Source organism: Coregonus lavaretus (genome assembly GCF_964263955.1).
Source record: "Coregonus lavaretus genome assembly, chromosome: 6".
NCBI lineage: Eukaryota > Metazoa > Chordata > Actinopteri > Salmoniformes > Salmonidae > Coregonus > Coregonus lavaretus.
Window position 1 is genome coordinate 62,468,408 of NC_139993.1, and position 23,164 is coordinate 62,491,571.

The window sequence follows — 23,164 nt, forward strand, 5'->3', positions numbered from 1 at the left end:
CTATTGTCATATTCATCTAAACTCTGCTGTGAGGTCAGCCAGGACTTTAACATCTCTGCTGTGAGGTCAGCCAGGACTTTAACATCTCTGCTGTGAGGTCAGCCAGGACTTTAACATCTCTGCTGTGAGGTCAGCCAGGACTTTAACATCTCTGCTGTGAGGTCAGCCAGGACTTTAACATCTCTGCTGTGAGGTCAGCCAGGACTTTAACATCTCTGCTGTGAGGTCAGCCAGGACTTTAACATCTCTGCTGTGAGGTCAGCCAGGACTTTAACATCTCTGCTGTGAGGTCAGCCAGGACTTTAACATCTCTGCTGTGAGGTCAGCCAGGACTTTAACATCTCTGCTGTGAGGTCAGCCAGGACTTTAAGGACTTTAGACAGTGTACTCCCGGTGATGCGATGGGCTGACCACACCACCCTCTGGAGAACCCTGCGGTTGAGGGCGGTGCAGTTGACATACCAGGCGGTGATGCAGCCCGACAGGATGCTCTCAATGGTGCATCTGTAAAAGTGAGGGTCTTAGGGGTCAAGCCAAATTTCTTCAGCGTCCTGAGGTTGAATAGGCGCTGTTGCGCCTTCTTCACCACACTGTCTGTGTGGGTGGACCATTTCAGATTGTCAGTGATGTGCACGCTGAGGAACTTGAAGCTTTTCACCTTCTCCACTGCGGCCCCGTCGATGTGGATGGGGGCGTGTTCCTCTGCTGTCTCCTGAAGTCCACGATCAGCTCCTTCGTTTTGTTGACGTTGAGTGAGAGGTTATTTTCCAGGAACCACTCCGCCAGGGCCCTCACCTCCTCCCTGTAGGCTGTCTCGTCATTGTTGGTAACCAGGCCTAACACTGTTGTGTCGTCTCCAAACTTGATGATTGAGTTGGAGGCATGCGTGGCCATGCAGTCATGGGTGAACAGGGAGTACAGGAGGGGGCTGAGCACGCACCCTTGTGGGGCCCCAGTGTTGAGGATCAGTGTAGTGGAGATGTTGATGCCTACCTTCACCACCTGGGGGCGGCCCGTCAGGAAGTCCAGGACCCAGTTGCACAGGGCGGGGTTGAGACCCAGGGCCACAAGCTTAATGATGAGCTTGGAGGGTACTATGGTGTTGAATGCTGAGCTATAGTCAATGAACAGCATTCTTACATAGTTATTCCTCTTGTCCAGATGGGATAGGGCAGTGTGCAGTGCGATGGCGATTGCATCGTCAGTGGATCTGTTGGGGCGGTATGCAAATTGCAGTGGATCTAGGGTGTCGGGTAAGGTGGAGGTGATATGATCCTTAACTAGCCTCTCAAAGCACTTCATGATGACAGAAGTGAATGCTACGGGGTGATAGACATTTATTGCAGTTACCTTTGCTTTCTTGGGTACAGGAACAATGGTGGACATCTTGAAGCAAGTGGGGACTGGGATAGGGAGAGATTGAATATGTCTGTTAACACTCCAGCAAGCTGATCTGCGCATGCTCTGATCTGCGGTTGGCTAGGGATGCCGTCTGGGCTGGCAGCCTTGCGAGGGTTAACACGCTTAAAATGTCTTAATCACGTCGGCCATGGAGAACGAGAGCACACAGTCCTCTGGAGCAACCCGTGTTGGCGGCACTGTGTTATCCTCAGAAGCGGGTCGAAGAAGGTGTTTAGCTTGACAGGGAGCAAGACATCGGTGTCTGCGACGTGGCTGGTTTTCCTTTATAATCCGTGATTGTCTGTAGACCCTGCCACATACGTCTCGTGTCTGAGCCGTTAAATTGTGACTCCACTTTACATTTTTACATTTTAGTCATTTAGCAGACGCTTTTATCCAGAGCGACTTACAGTTAGTGAGTGCATACAATTATTATAATGTTTTATTTTTCATACTACCAACTGAGCTACATGGGACTACCACTTTGTCTCTTCTCTGAGACATTTTGCCTGTTTGATTGCCTTATGAAGGGCATAACTGGACTGTTTGTATTCAATCATATTCCCAGTCAACTTGCAGTGGTTAAAAGTGGTGGTTCGCACTTTCAGTTTTCCGCGAATGCTGCCAGCTATCCACGGTTTTTGGTTTGGATACGTTTTAATCGTCACAGTGGGAACAACATCCCCTATATACTTCCTGATGAACTCAGTCACTGTGTCAGTATACAGTGCCCTCCACAATTATTGGCACCCCTGTTTAAGATGTGGTCGAGGACTTCCAAAAATTCTCCTTTTTTTTTTAAACAACATAGAACCCAAATGCAAAAAAATAGAAAAATCCAACCTTTTATTTAAGTACATTCCTTTGGTGTAAAAAAAAAAAATCACACATTTAGAAAAAAAACAACTTGAAATCATGTGTCCCACAATTATTGGCACCCCTGATGTTAATACTTTGTACAACCCCCTTTTGCCAACAAGACAGCACTTAATATCCTCCTATAACATTTCACAAGATTGGAGAACACAGAGAGAGGGATCTTTGATCATTCTTCTTTGCACAATCTTTCTAGATCATCCAGTGTCCTGGGTCCTCTCTTATGCACTCTCCTCTTTAGCTCGCCCCACAGGTTTTCGATTGGGTTGAGGTCTGGGGACTGAGATGGCCATGGGAGGACCTTGAGTTTGTGACTGCTGAACCATTTTTGTGTAGATTTTGCCACATGTTTTGGATCATTATCCTGCTGAAAGACCCAATGACGACCCATCTTCAGCTTTCTGGCAGAGGCCATCAGGTTTTTATTTAAAATGTCCTGGTAGTTCAAAGCGTTCATAATGCCATGCACCCTAACAAGGTTCCCAGGGCCTTTGGAAGAGAAACAGGCCCACAGCATCACAGATCCTCCACCATACTTCACGGTGGGCATGAGGTGCTTTTCGGCATACTCATCTTTTGTTTTACGCCAGACCCACTTAGAGTGTTTGTTGCCAAAAAGTCCCAGTGCCGCTTAGCAAACTCCAGACGTTTACGTTTGTGAGTGTTAGTGAGAAAAGGCTTTTTCTTTGCCATGTTGACAAATGGGTAAGAGAATTAGGCCTCTGTGTCACGTCATATTTATACCCCAGGGAAACAGGAAGTCATGAATTACTAATTAAAAGTTCCTAGATACCCTGACCAACTTTAGCAACTACAGAAAAATATATTTTTTAAAAAATCAATTAAAATTTTCAGCGGAATTGTTAGGGGTGCCAATAATTGTGGGACACATGATTTCAAGTTTTTTTTTTTCTAAATGTGTGATTTTTTTTTTAACCACCAAAGTAATGTACTTAAATAAAAGGTTGGATTTTTCTCTTTTTTTGCATTTGGGTTCTATGTTGTTTAAAAAAAAAGGAGAATTTTTGGAAGTCCTCGACCACATCTTAAACAGGGGTGCCAATAATAGTGGAGGGCACTGTATACGTCAATGTTATTCTCAGAGGCAAACCGGAGAATATGTCCCAGTCCACGTGATCAAAACAGTCTTGAAGCATGGATTCCGATTGGTCAGACCAGCGTTGAATAGACCTTAGCACAGGTATTTCCTGTTTTAGTTTTTGCCTATAGGAAGGGAGGAGCAAAATAGAATCGTGATCTGCTTTGCCGAAGGGAGGTCGGGGGAGGGCCTTGTAGCCATCCCGGAAAGGGAGAGTAACAATGTTCAAGAGTTTTTGAATCGCGAGTACTGCAGGCGATGTGTTGATAGAACTTCGGTAGAGATTTGCTGCATTAAAGTCCCCAGCTATAATAAATGCGGCCTCTGGATATGCAGTTTCCAGTTTGCACAAGATCCAGTGTAGTTCCTTGAGAGCTGTCGTGGTATCGGCTTGAGGGGAATATACACGGCTGTGACGATGACCAAAGAAAATTCTTTAGGGAGGTAATGCGGTCGGCATTTGATTGTGAGGTATTCTAGGTCAGGTGAACAAAAGGACTTGAGTTCCTGTGCATTACCACAATCACACCATGAGTAGTTAATCATGAAACATATACCTCCGCCTTTCTTCACAGAGAGTTCTTTATTCCTGTCCGCACAATGTATTGAAAACCCAGCTGGCTGTATGGACGGGGACAGTATATCCGGAGAGAGCCATGATTCCGTGAAACAGAGTATGTTACAGTCCCTGATGTCTCTCTGAAAAGAGATCCTCGCCCTGAGCTCGTCTACTTTATTGTCCAGGGACTGAACATTAGCTAGTAATATACTCGGAAGCGGTGGATGGTGTGCAAAACTCCTTAGTCGGACCAGAAGTCCACTCCGAATACCTCTTCTCCGGCGGTGATGTCTTGCAGCAGCCTCTGGGATAAGTATGAACAAAGGATCCAATTCAGGAAAGTCGTATTCCTGGTAGAAATGCTGGTGAGTTACCGCCTCTCTGATATCTAAAAGCTCTTTCTGGTTGTATGTAATAATGTAAAGAACGTTCTGGGCTAATAACGTGAGAAATAACATTTTAAAAAACGAAATGCTTTGGATCCTCAAACAAGGAGGCAATGTCTATCGGCACCATATTAGTATCCAGGACTGGAGCTAAGTACAGGCAAAATCCTAGAGGGAAACCTGGTTCAGTCTGCTTTCCACCAGACACTGGGAGATGAATTCCCCTTTCAGCAGGACAACAACCTAAAACACAAAGCCAAATCTACACTGGAGTTGCTTACCAAGAAGACCGTGAATGTTCCTGAGTGGCCGAGTTACAGTTTTGACTTAAATCTATTTGTAAATCTATGGCAAGACCTGAAAATGGCTGTCTACCAATGATCAACAACCAACTTGACAGAGCTTGAAGAATTTTGGGCAAATGTTGCACAATCCAGGTGTGGAAAGCTCTTAAGAGACTTAGCCAGAAAGACTCACAGCTGTAATCGCTGGCAAAGGTGTGTGAATACTTATGTAAATGAGACATTTCTGTATTTCATTTTCAATACATTTGAAAAAAAAAATCTAAAAACATGTTTTCACTTTGTCATTATGGAGTATTGTGTGTAGATGGGTGAGAAACCAAATCTATTTAATCCATTTTGAATTCAGGCTGTAACACAACAACATGTGGAATAAGTCAAGGGGTAGGAATACTTTCTGAAGGAACTGTATACCTAAGACTTACGTAGTAGAGTTGATAGTGGTATATGGCTGTCATGTTATATATATATATCTAAGACTTACGTAGTAGAGTTGATAGTGGTATATGGCTGTCATGTTATATATATATATCTAAGACTTACGTAGTAGAGTTGATAGTGGTATATGGCTGTCATGTTATATATATATATCTAAGACTTACGTAGTAGAGTTGATAGTGGTATATGGCTGTCATGTTATATATATATATCTAAGACTTACGTAGTAGAGTTGATAGTGGTATATGGCTGTCATGTTATATATATATATCTAAGACTTACGTAGTAGAGTTGATAGTGGTATATGGCTGTCATGTTATATATATATATCTAAGACTTCCGTAGTAGAGTTGATAGTGGTATATGGCTGTCATGTTATATATATATATATATCTAAGACTTACGTAGTAGAGTTGATAGTGGTATATGGCTGTCATGTTATATATATATATCTAAGACTTCCGTAGTAGAGTTGATAGTGGTATATGGCTGTCATGTTATATATATATATCTAAGACTTACGTAGTAGAGTTGATAGTGGTATATGGCTGTCATGTTATATATATATATCTAAGACTTCCGTAGTAGAGTTGATAGTGGTATATGGCTGTCATGTTATATATATATATCTAAGACTTACGTAGTAGAGTTGATAGTGGTATATGGCTGTCATGTTATATATATATCTAAGACTTACGTAGTAGAGTTGATAGTGGTATATGGCTGTCATGTTATATATATATCTAAGACTTACGTAGTAGAGTTGATAGTGGTATATCCTGACGGGCACTCTGGGATGCAGGCTCCGTTGTGGATGACGTACTCGTGGCAGTCGTTGCCCTTTCCGTTCTTGCACTGGTTGTGGAGGTCCTGGCAGAAGGAGAGAGAGACGCAGCGCCAGCCCTTGAAGGTGTAGTATCCCTGGGGACAGCGGTCCACGCAGGTGTCCTGGTGCTGGAGGTTCTGGCAGGCCACACAGCGGCTGGCGTTGCCTGACTCCGAGCAGCCTCCCAGGCACTGGTCGTGGCAGCAGTGGCCATGTCGGGTACAGGCCCGATGCTTACAGGTGGAGGGACACACTGTTGGGGGGGGGGGGGGGAATGAGGAAGGGGCGGGGCGAGAGAGAGAGAGGGATGAAGGTAAGAATTCAAACTCAATACAGGAGGAAAACATTTGTACAATCCTCAGTGTAAAGCTGTCTGAGTTCGGTCTTGTATCCGATTGGACTGTAGATAAAACTAATCATCTGGATCAAATGGGTTACTGTGTATCCCTTAGCCATTCAGCTGGTCATCTCACTCCTATTGGTCAAATACAGCTCTGCTCTTCCAACCAACACTAGCTAGAAACTGAACGTTTGTAATTTGTGTCAGATTCATTTCATTTATTTGGGTGGGAGGGGCAAACATCCGGAAGCCACCGATGGATCTATCCTGAAGTTCTAGACAGCCTTCCCAAAGTGCCGAGCATAGCGCCTCGGAGCCAGAATATCTCCTGTGTTTCCCAGGTAACTCTGGGGGGATATAGGCAGACAGCGGTTAGGATCTGGGTCCCGGTTAAGGCAGGGCTCCCGGTAAAGGTAACCAGAGCTGGTCCAGCACCAATGCTGGGAGTCCTCTGGTCCACCGGTGCGAACAGCAGCCCGCCGTGGAGACAGAGACGGAGACAGACACCCCAGACGGAGACAGACACCCCAGACGGAGACAGACACCCCAGACGGAGACAGACACCCCAGACGGAGACAGACACCCCAGACGGAGACAGACACCCCAGACGGAGACAGACACCCCAGACGGAGACAGACACCCCAGACGGAGACAGACACCCCAGACGGAGACAGACACCCCAGACGGAGACAGACACCCCAGACGGAGACAGACACCCCAGACGGAGACAGACACCCCAGACGGAACAGGAACAGGCAGAACCAAGTGAGGGGATTGGAGAGGCTGCTGTGGCAAAGCTCTGTGTCGTTCTGTGTGTTTGGTGAGCAGGGGAGAGGGGAGAGGCTGCTGTGGCAAAGCTCTGTGTCGTTCTGTGTGTTTGGTGAGCAGGGGAGAGGGGAGAGGCTGCTGTGGCAAAGCTCTGTGTCGTTCTGTGTGTTTGGTGAGCAGGGGAGAGGGGAGAGGCTGCTGTGGCAAAGCTCTGTGTCGTTCTGTGTGTTTGGTGAGCAGGGGAGAGGGGAGAGGCTGCTGTGGCAAAGCTCTGTGTCGTTCTGTGTGTTTGGTGAGCAGGGGAGAGGGGAGAGGCTGCTGTGGCAAAGCTCTGTGTCGTTCTGTGTGTTTGGTGAGCAGGGGAGAGGGGAGAGGCTGCTGTGGCAAAGCTCTGTGTCGTTCTGTGTGTTTGGTGAGCAGGGGAGAGGGGAGAGGGGAGAGGCTGGCTGGGTCACACAGTCACAATACATTGGGGCCTCTGTACGGCCGGCCGGCTGCACATAGAGGACAGCCACATTCCTGCTACTCACTGAACTGTGCTGGCTTGACTCCCAGTAGCATATAGCACCTGCCTGGTGGGATGACCCCTTTCTAACAACGACCTAGTTCACAGTCAGAGATCCTGCTATAGTAGCTCCTTTCCCTGGTCGCCGGTCCCCAGCCCACGGTAAAAATAACCCGCCGCAGCGCAGCCAGACTCGGACACAACCAGCTCATAAACAGGCATTGTCAAAACAACTTGGCTCACAGCTCCAACTACCACATATATACACACACACACGGCAGCAGGACTTTCAGCTCTCCGTTAGTTACGCAACTTAAAACTCCTTTGCTTTAGGTTTTCTTTACGAGAGCGTCTGAGAGGGTAAACATTCCACTTTACTCCACAAAGCCACATATCTCGAGCTTAAACTGACAGATTTTGATGGGGATTTTTTTTATTATGTTACTTAAGTCCCGTGTAGCTCAGTTGGTAGCGCATGCCGCTTGCAACGCCAGGGTTGTGGGTTCGAGTCCCAAGGGGGACCAATACGGGGACAAAAGTATGAAAACGTATGTACTCACTAACTGTAAGTCGCTCTGGATAAGAGCGTCTGCTAAATGACGATAATGTACCAAATAATGTAAAATGTTAAGATTGACACACCAATCGACTCTTGTGGGTTAACCTGCTTTTTGCAATAACCACTGATCTGGCTTTACAGTCTATGAAAATGCCCTATTTGTTACAAATTTAAATCAGAAACATGCATAAAATAGTTGGGAAGAGATTTTCCAGGTAGTGATTCCATGGCACAGGGTTTATTAAATGATACACAAAACGACGCTGGATTCAAAACCTACAATTTTTCAATTTAAATGATTATACAACATTTTTGCAACCAATATATACATTAGACCGGTGGAAATTTGTCCTTTGGTCTGGAGTCCAAATTGGAGAATTTTGGTTCCAACCGCCGTGTCTTTGTGAGATGCGGTGTGGGTGAACGGATGATCTCTGCATATGTAGTTCCCACCGTAAAGCATGGAGGAAGAGGTGTTATGGTGCTTTGCTGGTGACAATGTCTGTAATTTATTTAAATTCAAGGCACACTTAACCAGCATGGCTACCACAGCATTCTGCAGCGATACGCCATCCCATCTGGTTTGGGCTTAGTGGGACGATCATTTGTTTTTCAACAGGACAATGACCCAAAACACACCTCCAGGCTGTGTAAGGGCTATTTGGCCAAGAAGGAGAGTGGTGGAGTGCTGCATGAGATGACCTGGCCTCCACAATCCCCCGACCTCAACCAAATTGAGATGGTTTGGGATGAGTCGGACTGCTGAGTGAAGGAAAAGCAGCCAACAAGTGCTCAGCATATGTGGGAACTCCTTCAAGACTGTTGGAAAAGCATTCCAGGTGAAGCTGGTTGAGAGAATGCCAAGTGTGCAAAGCTGTCAATTAAGGCAAAGGGTGGCTATTTGAAGAATCTCAAATATAAAATATATTATGATTTGTTTAACTATTTTTTTGGTTACTACATGATTCCATATGTGTTATTTCATAGTTTTGATGTCTTCACTATTATTCTACAATGTAGAAAATCGTAAAAATAAAGAAAAACCCTTGAATGAGTAGGTGTGTCCAAACTTTTGACTGGTACTGTAATAGGTTAATGCATTGAAATAAGTCACAATCAAATAAAAATTACTGATCATCAAGGATGCATGGAAGTCAAACCAAATCGACCAAACAATGGCGAAAATTAGCCTACTAAAAAAGGAAATCTATACCTTAGCTCATCTGACAGCCTACCGGTAGCAAGGCCTATGGTGGAATCCCATTACTTTCCATGAAACTTAACGAGATTACTTTTGTTAAATCTAAAAGGAGTAATATGTACTAGATTACTTTTTAAAGTAACGAATCCCAATAACACTGCTGGTGAGTGCTGTAGAGGATGCTGTGTCCACTAGACCATTAATAGTGGTGCAGTGAGGTGTGTGTTGCAGCATACAGTGCGGGGCCATCTGGGGACACTGCTAGTGCGGACACACTGAGAGCGACCACAGGCTGGGAGTCTTCATCATCCTCCTCAGGACCCGCCCATCCGCACGCACACACACACACACAGTGGACAGTTCTGAAATATCCGCCCTGTGCTAACCCCAGCGGAAAACGTTCCAGGAGTGCTTCTCATTCCATACATGGCTGGCAACGTGGCTGCGCAGGACAAAGAAAGGCCTGAAGCGCTCATTTTGTTTTTTTGGGGGGAAGGGTTATGATGTTGCCACTGAATTATTTAACAGTTGACAGGAGGAAAACTCTTGGGAGAGGAGAAGAAGAATTGAAAATCAAAGAATTAAGAATGTATTAGTGGGTGCCAGTGTGCCAGTTAGCGAGCCAGCCAGACAGCGTTCGAGGGATGACACCACGGTGACATCACACACACTGTTACTGCCAACAGAATAACAAGGAAGGATCCCTCTGCCTCTCAGCAAGCAGGCAGGGGCAGGCCTCCTCACTGCCTGTCTGAAATGAGAGAGGACAGATGGGGGTGTCGGTGATGAGAGAGAGGGAGGTGGCTGGAGGAGGGATGGTGTGGGCTCTAAGAGGGGTGGCAGGTGAAGAGAGGGAGGGAGGGAGGGAGGGAGGGAAGAGGGGAGGGAGGGGGCAGGAAATCTGTCATTAATTTTGAAATTGTTTAAGTTTTTGCCAAAGAGATCTTAATTTGCATGAAAACGAATCGTCTCTCCTTGAACGACAACAAAGACTGTCTTGAAGAATCCCTACTGTTGACCAATCACTGACGAAGGGGAGTAGATTATGGCTCCGAACTTCAGCTTGCCTCCAGAGAAAATGGTGTGTGCCCGAACAGCCGGAAAACCCCTCACCGAAGTCCAAAACGAACAAAAACATCACAAAATGGGAGGGGGCTGGAGGAGGGATAGTGTGGGTTCAGAGAGGTGGGGAGGGGAGGTGAGGTGAGGTGAAGGGAGGGAGGGATGGAGGGAGGGAGGGAGGGAGGGAGGGAGGGAGGGAGCTGGAGGAGGGATAGTGTGGGTTCAGAGAGGTGGGGAGGTGAGGTGAAGGGATGGAGGGAGGGGGCTGGAGGAGGGATAGTGTGGGTTCAGAGAGGTGGGGAGGTGAGGTGAAGGGAGGGAGGGGGCTGGAGGAGGGATAGTGTGGGTTCAGAGAGGTGGGGAGGGGAGGTGAAGGGAGGGAGGGAGGGAGGGAGGGAGGGAGGGAGGGAGGGAGGGAGGGAGGGAGGGAGGGGGCTGGAGGAGGGATAGTGTGGGTTCAGAGAGGTGGGGAGGTGAGGTGAAGGGAGGGAGGGAGGGAGGGAGGGAGGGATGGAGGGAGGGAGGGAGGGAGGGGGCTGGAGGAGGGATAGTGTGGGTTCAGAGAGGTGGGGAGGTGAGGTGAAGGGAGGGAGGGAGGGGGCTGGAGGAGGGATAGTGTGGGTTCAGAGAGGTGGGGAGGTGAGGTGAAGGGAGGGAGGGAGGGGGCTGGAGGAGGGATAGTGTGGGTTCAGAGAGGTGGGGAGGTGAGGTGAAGGGAGGGAGGGAGGGAGGGAGGGAGCGAGGGATGGAGGGGGCTGGAGGAGGGATAGTGTGGGTTCAGAGAGGTGGGGAGGTGAGGTGAAGGGAGGGAGGGAGGGAGGGAGGGAGGGGGCTGGAGGAGGGATAGTGTGGGTTCAGAGAGGTGGGGAGGTGAGGTGAAGGGAGGGAGGGAGGGAGGGAGGGAGGGAGGGAGGGAGGGAGGGAGGGAGGGAGCGAGGGATGGAGGGGGCTGGAGGAGGGATAGTGTGGGTTCAGAGAGGTGGGGAGGTGAAGTGAAGGGAGGGAGGGAGGGATGGAGGGGGCTGGAGGAGGGATAGTGTGGGTTCAGAGAGGTGGGGAGGTGAGGTGAAGGGAGGGAGGGAGGGGGCTGGAGGAGGGATAGTGTGGGTTCAGAGAGGTGGGGAGGGGAGGTGAAGGGAGGGAGCGAGGGATGGAGGGGGCTGGAGGAGGGATAGTGTGGGTTCAGAGAGGTGGGGAGGTGAAGTGAAGGGAGGGAGGGAGGGGGCTGGAGGAGGGATAGTGTGGGTTCAGAGAGGTGGGGAGGGGAGGTGAAGGGAGGGAGGGAGGGAGGGGGCTGGAGGAGGGATAGTGTGGGTTCAGAGAGGTGGGGAGGTGAAGGGAGGGAGGGAGGGAGGGAGGGAGGGAGGGGGCTGGAGGAGGGATAGTGTGGGTTCAGAGAGGTGGGGAGGTGAGGTGAAGGGAGGGAGGGAGGGGGCTGGAGGAGGGATAGTGTGGGTTCAGAGAGGTGGGGAGGTGAGGTGAAGGGAGGGAGGGAGGGGGCTGGAGGAGGGATAGTGTGGGTTCAGAGAGGTGGGGAGGTGAGGTGAAGGGAGGGAGGGATGGAGGGAGGGGGCTGGAGGAGGGATCGTGTGGGTTCAGAGAGGTGGGGAGGGGAGGGGAGGGATGGAGGGAGGGAGGGAGGGGGCTGGAGGAGGGATAGTGTGGGTTCAGAGAGGTGGGGAGGTGAGGTGAAGGGAGGGAGGGAGGGGGCTGGAGGAGGGATAGTGTGGGTTCAGAGAGGTGGGGAGGTGAGGTGAAGGGAGGGAGGGATGGAGGGAGGGGGCTGGAGGAGGGATCGTGTGGGTTCAGAGAGGTGGGGAGGGGAGGGGAGGGATGGAGGGGGCTGGAGGAGGGATAGTGTGGGTTCAGAGAGGTGGGGAGGGGAGGGGAGGGATGGAGGGGGCTGGAGGAGGGATAGTGTGGGTTCAGAGAGGTCTCTCTCTGACATCAGAGCCGTTTCCCTTCACACTGAGCAGTGAACACTCACACAAAGAAAAAAATGCATCAACATACTTTCCCTCCCCGCTCTCCCCTCTCTGTGCTGTGCAGTGTGTACATGCTGTGACCATGCCGTGCTGTGTCAGTCTGACTCCCGATCCCCCAGGAGGAATCCATGCCGTAGTACAGCTCCCACCCCAGATCCGCCCTCACCCTTAACCAATGTGTTTGCTGGCTGTGGAAAGCAGCCATTCAATGGCCTCTTCCATGTCAGGGAGGAGAGCTGCCTGAGGTTAACCCTTCAATGGCAAACAGACAGGGAGCAGACAGAGGCACACTGGGAGAATACGAGGCCATTTCTCGCTGCTGAGGGGAGCTCCCTCCTCTCTCTCTCTCTCTCTCTCCATCCTTTATCTCCCTCCCTCTCAGCCCCCAGGCCTGCTCAGAGACTACTATTAGCTAGCACAATGTTTATGCTAACACTGCGGCTAACACTGCCCTGCAGCATTCCCATTCTGATCACGCTAAGTTATGTTAGCTGTGCCACACAGGCCATTCATTCATCCCCCTCCACCCCTCCATTCACCCACAGCCCCAGCTCAGCCTGAACCAGTCTCCCTACCCCTGCATCTCTCTCCCTCTTGCGTTTCCAGGCCACGGCCCCTCTTTCATTCATACGCCTTGTTTTGTTTTTTTCACGCCGGATGGAGGGATGGAGGAGGAGGGGTGGAGGAGAAGAGAAGGGATGAATCCAGAAGATGGAAGCAGCATCCTGGAAACCTTCACTGTTCCACTAACACTACACCAACCTTATCACTGTTCCACTAACACTACACCAACCTTATCACTGTTCCACTAACAATACACCAACCTTATCACTGTTCCACTCACACTACACCAACCTTATCACTGTTCCACTAACACTACACCAACCTTATCCCTGTTCCACCAACACTACACCAACCTTATCCCTGTTCCACTAACACTACACCAACCTTATCACTGTTCCACTAACACTACACCAACCTTATCCCTGTTCCACTAACACTACACCAACCTTATCACTGTTCCACTAACACTACACCAACCTTATCCCTGTTCCACTAACACTACATCAACCTTATCACTGTTCCACTAACACTACACCAACCTTATCACTGTTCCACTAACACTACACCAACCTTATCACTGTTCCACTAACACTACACCAACCTTATCACTGTTCCACTAACACTACACCAACCTTATCACTGTTCCACTAACACTACACCAACCTTATCACTGTTCCACTAACACTACACCAACCTTATCACTGTTCCACTAACACTACACCAACCTTATCACTGTTCCACTAACACTACACCAACCTTATCACTGTTCCACTAACACTACACCAACCTTATCACTGTTCCACTAACACTACACCAACCTTATCACTGTTCCACTAACACTACACCAACCTTATCACTGTTCCACTAACACTACACCAATCTTATCCCTGTTCCACTAACACTACACAAACCTTATCACTGTTCCACTAACACTACACAAATATTATCACTGTTCCACTAACACTACACCAACCTTATCACTGTTCCACTAACACTACACCAACCTTATCACTGTTCCACTAACACTACACCAACCTTATCACTGTTCCACTAACACTACACCAACCTTATCACTGTTCCACTAACACTACACAAACCTTATCACTGTTCCACTAACACTACACCAACCTTATCACTGTTCCACTAACACTACACCAACCTTATCACTGTTCCACTAACACTACACCAACCTTATCACTGTTCCACTAACACTACACCAACCTTATCACTGTTCCACTAACACTACACCAACCTTATCCCTGTTCCACCAACACTACACCAACCTTATCCCTGTTCCACTAACACTACACCAACCTTATCACTGTTCCACTAACACTACACCAACCTTATCACTGTTCCACTACACCAACCCAGGCAGCTCCTCATCTCTCACTACAGTGTGTTCTGCTGGGTTTTAATGTGTTTCCTTTCCTGATGATCAAAGCTGTGTGGCTACGTTTCATGTGTTCAGGGCTGCAGAGAGAGAGCCTGGGAAGAGAGGTGGTGGGTCTGAGCCAATAGCAGCGGAGGCACAGGAACATACTTCCTGCTTTTACACATAAACCACCCCTCTAATTGGCACTGTTGTCTGAGGGCAAAGGGTGGGGAACCATAACAAACAGGCCTTACCCCAGAGGCACTGTCTCAGAGGACACAAACACACACACAGGAAAACACAAACAAGCTTACAAGGAGAAAACACACACACACACACACACACACAGGAAAACACACAAACAAGCTTACAAGAAAACACACACACACTTACACACAGGCATGCACTTTTACTATATATTTGTACTTTCTATGAGGCCTAAGCTTCAAAAGCTTTACTATAAATGCTTCCAGTGATCTGATTTAAGACATCATCCAGCGGTGGAGGAGGAGAAAGGAGAGGAGGATGAAGAGGAGGAGGGGGAGGATGGAGAGGAGGGGGAGGAGGATGGAGAGGAGGGGGAAGAGGGGGAGGATGAAGAGGAGGAGGAGGAGGAGGGTGGAGAGGAGGGGGAGGATGGAGAGGAGGAGGGGGAGGAGGGTGGAGAGGAGGGGGAAGAGGGGGAGGATGGAGAGGAGGAGGGGGAGGAGGATGGAGGGAGGATGGAGGGGAGGATGGAGGGAGGATGGAGGGGAGGATGGAGGGGAGGAGAGGGAGGATGGAGAGGAGGGGGAGGAGGATGGAGAGGAGCAGGATGGAGAGGGGGAGGATGGAGTGGAGGGGGGAGGATGGAGTGGAGCAGGCTGAGGGGGAGAGGAGCAGGAGGAAGATGAGAGGAGGAGGGGGAGGATGGAGAGGAGGAGGGGGAGGATGGAGAGGAGGAGGGGGAGGATGGAGAGGAGCAGGATGGGAGGATGGAGAGGAGGGAGGAGGATGGAGAGGAGGAGGGGGAGGATGGAGAGGAGCAGGATGGGAGGATGGAGAGGAGGGAGGAGGATGGAGAGGGGGAGGGGGAGGATGGAGAGGAGGGGGGAGGATGGAGAGGGGGAGGATGGAGTGGAGCAGGATGAGGATGGAGTGGAGCAGGATGAGGATGAGAGGAGCAGGAGGAAGATGAGAGGAGGAGGGGGAGGATGGAGAGGAGGAGGGGGAGGATGGAGAGGAGGAGGATGGAGAGGAGGGGGGAGGATGGAGAGGGGGAGGATGGAGTGGAGCAGGATGAGGATGAGAGGAGCAGGAGGAAGATGAGAGGAGGAGGGGGAGGATGGAGAGGAGGAGGATGGAGAGGGGGAGGATGGAGAGGGGGAGGAAGAGGGGGAGGATGGAGAGGAAGAGGGGGAGGATGGAGAGGAGGAGGGGGAGGAGGGTGGAGAGGAGGGGGAAGAGGAGGAGGATGGAGAGGAGGGGGAAGAGGGGGAGGAGGGTGGAGAGGAGCAGGAGGAGGGTGGAGAGGAGGGGGAGGAGGATGGAGAGGAGGGGGGAGGGGAGGATGGAGGGAGGATGGAGGGGAGGATGGAGGGGAGGAGAGGGAGGATGGAGAGGAGGGGGAGGAGGATGGAGAGGAGCAGGATGGAGAGGGGGAGAGGAGCAGGAGGAAGATGAGAGGAGGAGGGGGAGGATGGAGAGGAGGAGGGGGAGGATGGAGAGGAGGAGGGGGAGGATGGAGAGGAGCAGGATGGGAGGATGGAGAGGAGGGAGGAGGATGGAGAGGAGGAGGGGGAGGATGGAGAGGAGCAGGATGGGAGGATGGAGAGGAGGGAGGAGGATGGAGAGGGGGAGGGGGAGGATGGAGAGGAGGGGGGAGGATGGAGAGGGGGAGGATGGAGTGGAGCAGGATGAGGATGAGAGGAGCAGGAGGAAGATGAGAGGAGGAGGGGGAGGATGGAGAGGAGGAGGGGGAGGATGGAGAGGAGCAGGATGGAGAGGGGGAGGATGGAGAGGGGGAGGGGGAGGATGGAGAGGAGGAGGATGGAGAGGAGGGGGGAGGATGGAGAGGGGGAGGATGGAGTGGAGCAGGATGAGGATGAGAGGAGCAGGAGGAAGATGAGAGGAGGAGGGGGAGGATGGAGAGGAGGAGGATGGAGAGGGGGAGGATGGAGAGGGGGAGGAGAAGGAGGAGGATGGAGAGGGGGAGGATAGAGAGGGGGAGGAGGAGGAGGAGGATGGAGAGGGGGAGGAGGAGTAAGAGGATGGAGAGGGGGAGGAAGAGGATAGGGGAAACTAAAACATAAAGCGATAAATCCCTGGGAGGGTTAGAGAGACTGAGCGTGAGCCGTAGTGTCACTATATCGTCAGACTGAGGACACGCTACCAGGCCTGACACAAAGATAAGGAGCAGAGATTATGACGGCTACAACAACAGGAAGTGAGAGAGAGAGAATGAAACCTTTGTGGACAGGAAAAGGAGGGAAAGGAGAGGGAAGAGGAGAGGGAAAAGGAGAGGGGAGAGGAGAGGAGAGGAGAGGAGAGGAGAGGGAAGGAGAGGAGAGGAGAGGAGAGGAGGAGAGGAGGAGAGGAGAGGAGAGGAGAGGAGAGGAGAGGAGAGGAGAGGAGAGGAGAGGAGAGGAGAGGAGAGGAGAGGAGAGGAGAGGAGAGGAGAGGAGAGGAGAGGAGAGGAGAGGAGAGGAGAGGAGAGGAGAGGAGAGAACATGAGCTGTGGTGGTGTTGTCAGAATTGCCCCGGGCCACAGATAGTTGTTGGGCAAGGTGGAGGAAGTTGGAAAGAGCTGGAACACCCTAACACACCAAACGGAATGATGACGTCATTTATAAGGACATCCTAACTGGGTTAGTTAGGTAGAATTGGGTTCAGTGTGACTGAACAACAGAGCTGAAACCATAAGGTCACAGAGTCAAATGGCCTTAAGGCTTCCTGAAACCATAAGGTCACAGAGTCAAATGGCCTTAAGGCTTCCTGAAACCATAAGGTCACAGAGTCAAATGGCCTTAAGGCTTCCTGAAACCATAAGGTCACAGAGTCAAATGGCCTTAAGGCTTCCTGAAACCATAAGGTCACAGAGTCAAATGGCCTTAAGGCTTCCTGAAACCATAAGGTCACAGAGTCAAATGGCCTTAAGGCTTCCTGAAACCATAAGGTCACAGAGTCAAATGGCCTTAAGGCTTCCATGTTAATGGTCTAAAGCTCTGTGACTGAACAACAGAGCTGAAACCATAAGGTCACAGAGTCAAATGGCCTTAAGGCTTCCATGTTAATGGTCTAAAGCTCTGTGACTGAACAACAGAGCTGAAACCATAAGGTCACAGAGTCAAATGGCCTTAAGGCTTCCATGTTAATGGTCTAAAGCTCTGTGACTGAACAACAGAGCTGAAACCATAAGGTCACAGAGTCAAATGGCCTTAAGGCTTCCATGTTAATGGTCTAAAGCTCTGTGACAGAACATGTCAACCAGGGGAATTCTAACAAACCTGTTCCTAAGCTGGCCTATTGCATGGTGGTCTTTTTTTAAAGCAGACAAGACATGTTCTCTCTTCCTCATCAGCTTCCTCATTCTCCTCCTCTTCCTTCCTACCCTCTTCTTACTCCCATCCCTCTCTCCTGCTCCATCAGCAGTTACACGCCGGCGGGCCTGAAACTGACCCCCATTAGGAGCCGAGAGCGAGGAGATACACCAGGGAACAAGCCATCAGCTGTGCAGAGCCACAATGTCCTCCTAACCAGAGCCACAATGTCCTCCTAGCCAGAGCCACAATGTCCTCCTAGCCAGAGCCACAATGTCCTCCTAGCCAGAGCCACAATGTCCTCCTAGCCAGAGCCACAATGTCCTCCTAGCCAGAGCCACAATGTCCTCCTAGCCAGAGCCACAATGTCCTCCTAGCCAGAGCCACAATGCCCTCCTAACCAGAGCCACAATGTCCTCCTAACCAGAGCCACAATGTCCTCCTAGCCAGAGCCACAATGTCCTCCTAGCCAGAGCCACAATGCCCTCCTAACCAGAGCCACAATGTCCTCCTAGCCAGAGCCACAATGTCCTCCTAGCCAGAGCCACAATGCCCTCCTAACCAGAGCCACAATGTCCTCCTAGCCAGAGCCACAATGTCCTCCTAGCCAGAGCCACAATGTCCTCCTAGCCAGAGGGTTTATAGCAGGCTAGCAGGCAGCATCCGCCCATTGATTTTCCCCTCTCTGGTCTTTCCTCTTCCGACACATGATAGGCCCAGGATAGTACTGTCTTGCTGCCAGACAGACAGACAAGTGTCCCCGGCCATCTTCCTGCACTCCACTGTCCTTCCCTCCCGACACAGGCAGGTGAATGATGTCCTCCCCTCCCCTCCCTCACCTCTCCTATAGAACACCCCACTAGATCTCATTATAGACATTCAAATACACATCATCCTCCTCCTCACCCTCCTCAATAATTGATGCTGCTGCCTCCTCTCTCCCTCTCTGGCCCTCCTCTCTCTCCCCCACCTCCCTCCCTCTCTCTCCCAAACCTCTCTCCCTCTCTGGCCCTCCTCTCTCTCCCCCACCTCTCTCCCTCTCTCTCCCCCACCTCTCTCCCCCTCTCTCCCCCACCTCTCTCCCTCTCTGGCCCTCCTCTCTCTCCCCCACCTCCCTCCCTCTCTCTCCCCCACCTCTCTCCCACCTCTCTCCCTCTCTGGCCCTCCTCTCTCTCCCCCACCTCCCTCCCTCTCTCTCCCCCACCTCTCTCCCTCTCTGGCCCTCCTCTCTCTCCCCCACCTCCCTCCCCCACCTCCCTCCCTCTCTCTCCCCCACCTCCATCCCTCCATGGCCCTGCTCCTCCTCCTAAGTAATTGATGCCTCTGCCTCCCCCTCTCCCCTCCCTCTCTCCCTCTCTGGCCCTCCTCTCTCTCCCCTCCCTCCATCCCTCTCTCTCTGGCCCTGCTCCTCCTCCTAAGTAATTGATGCCTCTGCCTCCCCCTCTCCCCTCCCTCTCTGGCCCTCCTCCTCTCTTAACTTTGTCCCATCGGCCACTGACCACAGCATTTGCTGTATGCTGCACTTTTTCTCCCCAGGTCTGCACGCACACACACACACACACACACACACACACACACACACACACACACACACACACACACACACACACACACACAGCTGAGTGGACAGAACAGTGTCAGTGGGAAGGTGATGGAGAGTCGGCCAGGAGCACGGCACAGGGCCATCAGCCACCACACATCACATCTCATCTATCTACTGGACCACAAACCTTCTCTACCCTACCCTGCTCTACCCTACCCTGCTCTGCTCTACCCTGCAATGCCCTGCTCTACCCTGCTCTGCTCTATCCTACCCTGCTCTATCCTACCCTGCTCTACCCTACCCTGCTCTGCTCTACCCTGCCCTGCTCTACCCTGCCCTGCTCTATCCTACCCTGCTCTATCCTACCCTGCCCTGCTCTATCCTACCCTGCTCTGCTCTATCCTGCTCTACCCCACCCTGCTCTACCCTACCCTGCTCTACCCTACCCTGCCCTACCCTGCTCTGCTCTACCCTGCCCTGCTCTACCCTACCCTGCTCTACCCTACCCTACTCTGCTCTACTCTACCCTGCTCTATCCTACCCTACTCTGCTCTACTCTACCCTGCTCTACCCTACCCTGCTCTACCCTACCCTGCTCTGCTCTACCCTGCTCTGCTCTACCCTGCCCTGCTCTACCCTACCCTGCTCTGCTCTACCCTACTCTGCTCTACTCTACCCTGCTCTATCCTACCCTACTCTGCTCTACTCTACCCTGCTCTACCCTACCCTGCTCTACCCTACCCTGCTCTACCCTACCCTACTCTGCTCTACTCTACCCTGCTCTATCCTACCCTACTCTGCTCTACTCTACCCTGCTCTACCCTACCCTGCTCTATCCTACCCTGCTCTACCCTGCCCTGCTCTACCCTACCCTGCTCTGCTCTACCCTACTCTGCTCTACTCTACCCTGCTCTATCCTACCCTACTCTGCTCTACTCTACCCTGCTCTACCCTACCCTGCTCTATCCTACCCTGCTCTACCCTACCCTGCTCTGCTCTACCCTGCCCTGCTCTACCCTGCTCTATCCTACCCTGCTCTGCTCTACCCTGCTCTATCCTACCCTGCTCTGCTCTACCCTGCTCTATCCTACCCTACTCTGCTCTACTCTACCCTGCTCTATCCTACCCTGCTCTGATCTACCCTGCTTTGCTCTCATACATCGGTTCGCTTATGCCCTAAAATGAATTCACTAGGCTACTGTGCGCAATTGTGTAGGATAGTCTAGGCCAGTGGTCACCAACCGGTCGATCCCGATCGACTGGTTGATCTCCAAGGCATTTCTAGTCGATCACCAAACATTTCTGTAAAACCCAACGATAAAGCCTATTTGTATTTATTGGTCTCGTGCTGTTGACAGTAGGTGCATCTGATTCAGCTGCCCTGCGTGCCGGAAGGCGAAGTGTCTGAAGGTACAAACTCTACCTTCCCGGCAGGCCGGGAGAGCAAATCAAGTGCACTATAGGCCTACCGCTGGCCAATCGGATGGCTCAGATTACAGTATCTGCAGTAACGTAGCAGGCTGAGACTGACAATCAGACGCAGGCACCATCAGCCCAGTAAAATAAAAAATAAAAAGCAAATGACTTAAATGTATGCTCAGCTTTGCCTCACAAGTAATACAACAACTGATCTATTACCGGTGTGATCATATAGCCTCAAATTTTTTAATATAATGGTCTGAACAATTCAAGCAAAGCTAATAGATGGGTTGGCTGACGACGTCACGAAAACGATGCGCTCGCATCCATGGGGCAGAAGCCAGCCTGTTGTTGTGATTCTGGATGGCCAGATTTCTAGCAAGAATGACAAGAAACTGCAATGTGGGGAATCGTAAGTGGCTTGTTTCAGCTAGTTTAATCTTGATCTTGATACCGTGTCTTGTTTTGAGGTGTTTTGACTGATTTCACATCTGTGCTAATATGGCTCAAATTCGCTAGCTAGCTAATCAATAACTGTAACGATGTATTTGAGAGACAAGTGGTCATTGTGCAAATGTATTCATGTTTTCAATAAACATTGGAGACGAAATATAGCTTACATGTTGTCAACAATCTAAGCCAACCCAGTCTGTTTTGCCCCATGGTTACGCACACGCCGTTTTTGTTGCTAAACAACCAACCCGTCTATATGCAGTGATAATGTATTGGGCCTATAGACTACTGCACAAACCTCATTACTACAGACCTGTTTTTAATACGTTTATGTTGCATAGGTTTACGTTTTTGTGGTAGATCTCGGCATGCATTTTGACTCAGAAAGTGATCTCGACTCAGAATAGGTCGGTGACCACTGGTCCTGGCTGTTTCGTGAACACCCAAGGTATTTCTCTCTATTATTCAGGACATTTAATGACCACAAATGAGTAGCCTATGAGCTTCTAAACAGAATGATTTGGTGAATTTGAATGATGTAAATAATGATGATGGTGAAAGCCCAGTAACAGACGGATTCCGATCCCTTTCATTATAGAGGCTGTTGTTACTTTGTGTCTCTAAAATCACGTTTCCATTTCTATTGTCATGTGACAGTCTTTTACCAGATCAGAATATTTTCACATTAACTATATATTTTCATACATTCGGTAGCCTACGCTACAAAATATAATATTCTGCCCATATTAACTCATTTATTTTAGACACGTAAGCCACAGAGACAGACATCCCCACATGAACACACACAGGTCGGAATTGGCATGGACAAGCTAGTTTCAAATATTCCATGTTTCCATGTACTTTGTGAATCCATATCAATGAGAATAGTGTGCAGCCTGTGCACTGCAGGCAGAAAGCGCAAATGAAAGGATGATTTCACAACAAACCACAATCTACATTTCACTGGGATCAGAAAACACTAAACCAGGGACAGTTTGCTCTTTTTCTAATTAGAATGCAAGTATCTACCATTCCCTTTCACTTAAGACTGAACCTAGACTGATTCCATGGATTCCGACTCCCACTACCTTAATACACTTTATGGACTGCAGTTTGCTAGATAAATACAAGCTTAATCTGGGAAATTCAATCACTTTAGCTGAAAGAACACCTAGTCACGAGTCAGGAGTTTTTAAGCCACTGCCACGACCTGAATGGACAATTTGCTTATAATATTAGCAACAGAAACAGACCCAGTCAGCCAGTCAGGCAGCCAGCCAGTCAGGCAGCCAGTCACCCAGCCAGCCAGTCACCCAGCCAGCCAGTCACCCAGCCAGCCAGTCACCCAGCCAGCCAGTCACCCAGCCAGCCAGTCAGTCCGTCCGTCAGTCAGTCACCCAGCCAGTCACCCAGCCAGCCAGCCAGTCAGCCAGTCAGGCAGTCACCCAGCCAGTCACCCAGCCAGCCAGCCAGTCACCCAGCCAGCCAGTCACCCAGCCAGTCACCCAGCCAGTCAGTCAGTCACCCACCCAGCCAGTCACCCAGCCAGTCAGTCACCCAGCCAGCCAGTCAGTCCGTCCGTCAGTCAGTCAGTCAGACCAACCCCGTTGGTCCCACTTCAACCCAGCCTCCCTGTCCTGAGGTGACACAGAGAGAGAAAGAGGATTCTTTATCAACTGGCTAATTGTCATAGATTCTCTCTCTCTCTTTCTTTCTTTCCTCTGCTCCTCCTTCTGTTCCTCTCGCTTTCCTCTCCTCCCCCTTTTTCAGGGGCACTGGGTTCAGATTGACAGAGTTCAGCACAAACAACGACGGGGGGGGAGTGTGAGCTTGAGAGAAAGAGTGCGTCCTGGATCCATACTGATTCTAGGGTGGTTTTATGTCGTCTTGTATGAGACATTGAGATGCCATTCAGATAGAAGAACACAGACAGAGAAACAGACATTTTCTTTGTGTGTTTGTGTCTGCAATGCATCAAACACAGA

General features: G+C 50.3%; 1 protein-coding gene across 1 annotated transcript in view; it reads right to left on the reverse strand.

Moving 5' to 3' along the window:
• LOC311131365 (insulin receptor-like) overlaps positions 1-23,164 on the reverse strand; it is a 181,951-nt gene that overhangs the window by 28,602 nt on the left and 130,185 nt on the right. The window contains exon 3 of the mRNA XM_084164326.1: positions 5,816-6,140. Within this exon, the coding sequence (XP_084020452.1) occupies positions 5,816-6,140 (325 nt within the window). The remainder of the gene's footprint in view (positions 1-5,815; positions 6,141-23,164) is intronic.